The 2801-nt window shown below is 41.8% G+C and overlaps 1 protein-coding gene across 1 annotated transcript; it reads right to left on the reverse strand.

Annotated features, from left to right (window-relative positions):
* Positions 1-869: 869 nt before the first annotated feature.
* Positions 870-2572, reverse strand: gbx1 (gastrulation brain homeobox 1). Its single transcript, XM_041055630.1, has 2 exons — positions 2122-2572; positions 870-1384 (listed from the first exon to the last, which is right to left on the reverse strand). Exons 1-2 carry the CDS (start codon positions 2570-2572, stop codon positions 870-872), a joined length of 966 nt encoding a protein of 321 aa, XP_040911564.1.
* Between the last annotated feature and the right edge of the window lie 229 nt (positions 2573-2801).

Below are 2801 nucleotides of genomic sequence, written 5' to 3' on the forward strand. Positions count from 1 at the left end.
ATAAAAGTGCAAATAATGCCTTCGGGATCAAAAAATGGTGATAATTTTCATTTAAAATATGTCAGATAATATCAAAATAGCCGCCTGGCTCCACTATGTACTGTTGTAGGTTAATATTAGGTCCAAATTAGTGGCTACAAACACTGTAGGCCACATTTTTCATTTTAACAGGACGAAATAATTCCTACACATTTTTTCACAAATACTAAAAACATTGTTTTTCTACCCTCTCAATCATAATAATTCAATCTGGATTCCAACTTTCGTATAAAGCGATTTATTAGGTCAATATACTTTACAGTTGTCCCTTGTTTGGTCATTATTTCCTTCACATCTTTTCTTATTTTTTTCACAAATAGCTGTCAAAGGTGGTTCCTACAGTTGCGAAACAAAATGTAAAACGTCTTAAGTTACATGCAAATGTGGTCATCAAATCGTACGAAACATGAAACAAACAAATAAAAACAAAAACAAAAAACAAACCAAAAAAAAAAATCCAGAATAGTTTCACCAAATGAGGACATGCACATAACCAACAGAACATTTTGGCCCTACATATAAATACTTAAAAAAAAAATCTTTACAGTCTCATCTCATAGTGCCCATTTGTACCAGTTTTACCCATTTATATTTACATATTCACAGAACAATAAATAAAAACGACAGCATATTGCCAAATAATTGATCTGTCTGCGAGCAAATCCTCTTCTCTGCTCGGTCTCACCTCTCAGACAAAATTACTGAATCCTCCTTTTTGTGCTTCATGCGTTCAACAAATCAGTGGAACATAGAGTCATTGTAAGTGTTTCTTTCTTTCTTTTTTTTTTTTTTTTTAATTATTATTAATTTTTTTAAATTTTGATCTGAGTTCATGGCCTGGTCCCTTGCTCTATTTGTTGATGCTGACTCCTCACAGCAAACCTGTTGACGTGCACAGGGATGGGGACCACAATTTTGGGATTTCGCACAGGTTCTCCTGACCGGTTGTTGACGTTGCCGGCTTTGATCCGTTTCCATTTGGCCCTGCGGTTCTGAAACCAGATCTTCACCTGCACCTCGCTCAGTTTAAGTGCATGTGCAATCTGGGAGCGTTCAGTCAGAGAAAGGTACTTTTTACAGTGAAACTCCTTTTCAAGTTCGAGCAGCTGCTCGCTGGTAAAAGCTGTTCGTCTCCTCCGGCTCTTCCCCGCTGAGCTGCCGGTCGGCAGCGCCTCCTGCGAGCCGGTTTTTAGTTTGCTCTTCTGAGACATGGAGCCACAGTTGTTCCCGTCCGAGAAACTTTCGTTCTCGCTGTCTGCGGAGCTGTCCTCTCGGTCGCTGCAAACGGTGTCTGCTGATTTTAGGTCCAGCTTCTCGTCGTCTGAACTGTACAGTTTGGTTTCCCCTAAAATGTAAAGAAGAAAAAAAAATACAAGAATGCAATTTGAGACATTTATTCAAGCTATGAACGACCATTCGCACAATGTTTAACGTTTGTCATCAATCACTGCATTTTGACTGGACTGGTGGAGATAACAGCCAACAAAAAACTGCAGAAAAGTCCTTAAAATATTCCTTATGAGAAGCAACATTAGCTGAACTCATAATGGACCATTACAGCTGTCCTGCTAAAGACGGTTTTTTTTTTTTTTTTGGCACGTTTTTGTGACTATTTTGTAAAGTTATAAACGCTCTGTCAACAAAAACAATTCCCTGAGGTTTTCCTTAAATGTATTTAAATAAACATGCTCTCCTCCAATTGACTGTGATTAAAATATTTATATATATATTTGATCAACAATTAGACATAACATCAGTTATAGTTTTAAATAGTTGTAACTGTAAGAACACTTGTCTCATTTTTTAACTCCCATCAAGTTGCATATCCAGGATGTGGGCTACGCTGAGTTTTGTGTCATTGATATTTCTGTTATTTCAGCCATGGAAAAACGTCTGTAAGACGAGTTTCCTTTTTCATTATCTTCACTGGCACAACTGCTCCTCAGAGACCAAAGATTTTCTGACACGGACCAACGATCTGTGCTTTGAAGCATTTTACGCACAGTGATCACTTTTTGTAGCAGAACCATTGAGGTCTGAAAGCGCTGAAATGGCATAAATAAGTAGCCAGGCCGAGCTTACCTGATATTGTTTGAAAAGTTTCCGAGAAGTTCAGCAGCTCAGAGCCTTTGTCCCGGCTGTGTAGCTCATCCGAGTGCGGACTTTCCTGCCTTCTCGCTCCGGGATCGGCGGCGCTTAAACGGGGACCGGGGAGTTCTTGTGGTGGGTAGAAACTGTCCGGTGGATCCGAGAAACTTGGCATCGTTGTAGTGAGCGCAACCATGGATGGCACCCCCTGTCCCAAACTGGCACAGAACGTGTTGGTGAGACGTCCCGCAAAAGAAGCCAAAGGCGCAAGTGGAGGTATCCCAGATGATAAAGGCGAGTGGGATAAAGCTTGTGGAATAACCAAAGGTCTGTACGGCATGAACATAGGATAGCCCGTGTAGAGCAGGTGTCCAGGTCTGGGCTGGGGGGTCCCTATCAGGGAATCGATTGAAAACGCCGTCCCTTGGCCGCCGGGTCTCTGCATTTTGCAGGCTGACACTTTTATTTTGGTGGAAACTTGAAAGCAGGTGTCCTTTCCTCGGCGACGCGCAAAACTTTCAGTGTAAAGACAGACTGGGTTGAAAGTAGATCCTCTGCCGTGTTGTCATCCCTGGGAGTGGACCGCTGCCTCCGGATCTCTGCACTCTATATGCGTCAGTCAGTGGGGCGCTTTGTTGTGTGCCCCACCGCTACCTTTTCCCTCTTATTTGTCA

This window comes from Toxotes jaculatrix, chromosome 14 (genome assembly GCF_017976425.1).
Source record: "Toxotes jaculatrix isolate fToxJac2 chromosome 14, fToxJac2.pri, whole genome shotgun sequence".
Classification (NCBI taxonomy): Eukaryota; Metazoa; Chordata; class Actinopteri; family Toxotidae; genus Toxotes; species Toxotes jaculatrix.

Excerpts from the sequence above, each read along its gene's own strand:
- gbx1 (XM_041055630.1), bottom strand. The coding sequence starts at position 2,572 with ATGCAGAGACCCGGCGGCCAAGGGACGGCGTTTTCAATCGATTCCCTG. Across the intron at positions 1,385-2,121 it reads AACTTTTCAAACAATATCAG|GGGAAACCAAACTGTACAGT; the intron begins GTAAGCTCGGCC and ends TTTACATTTTAG.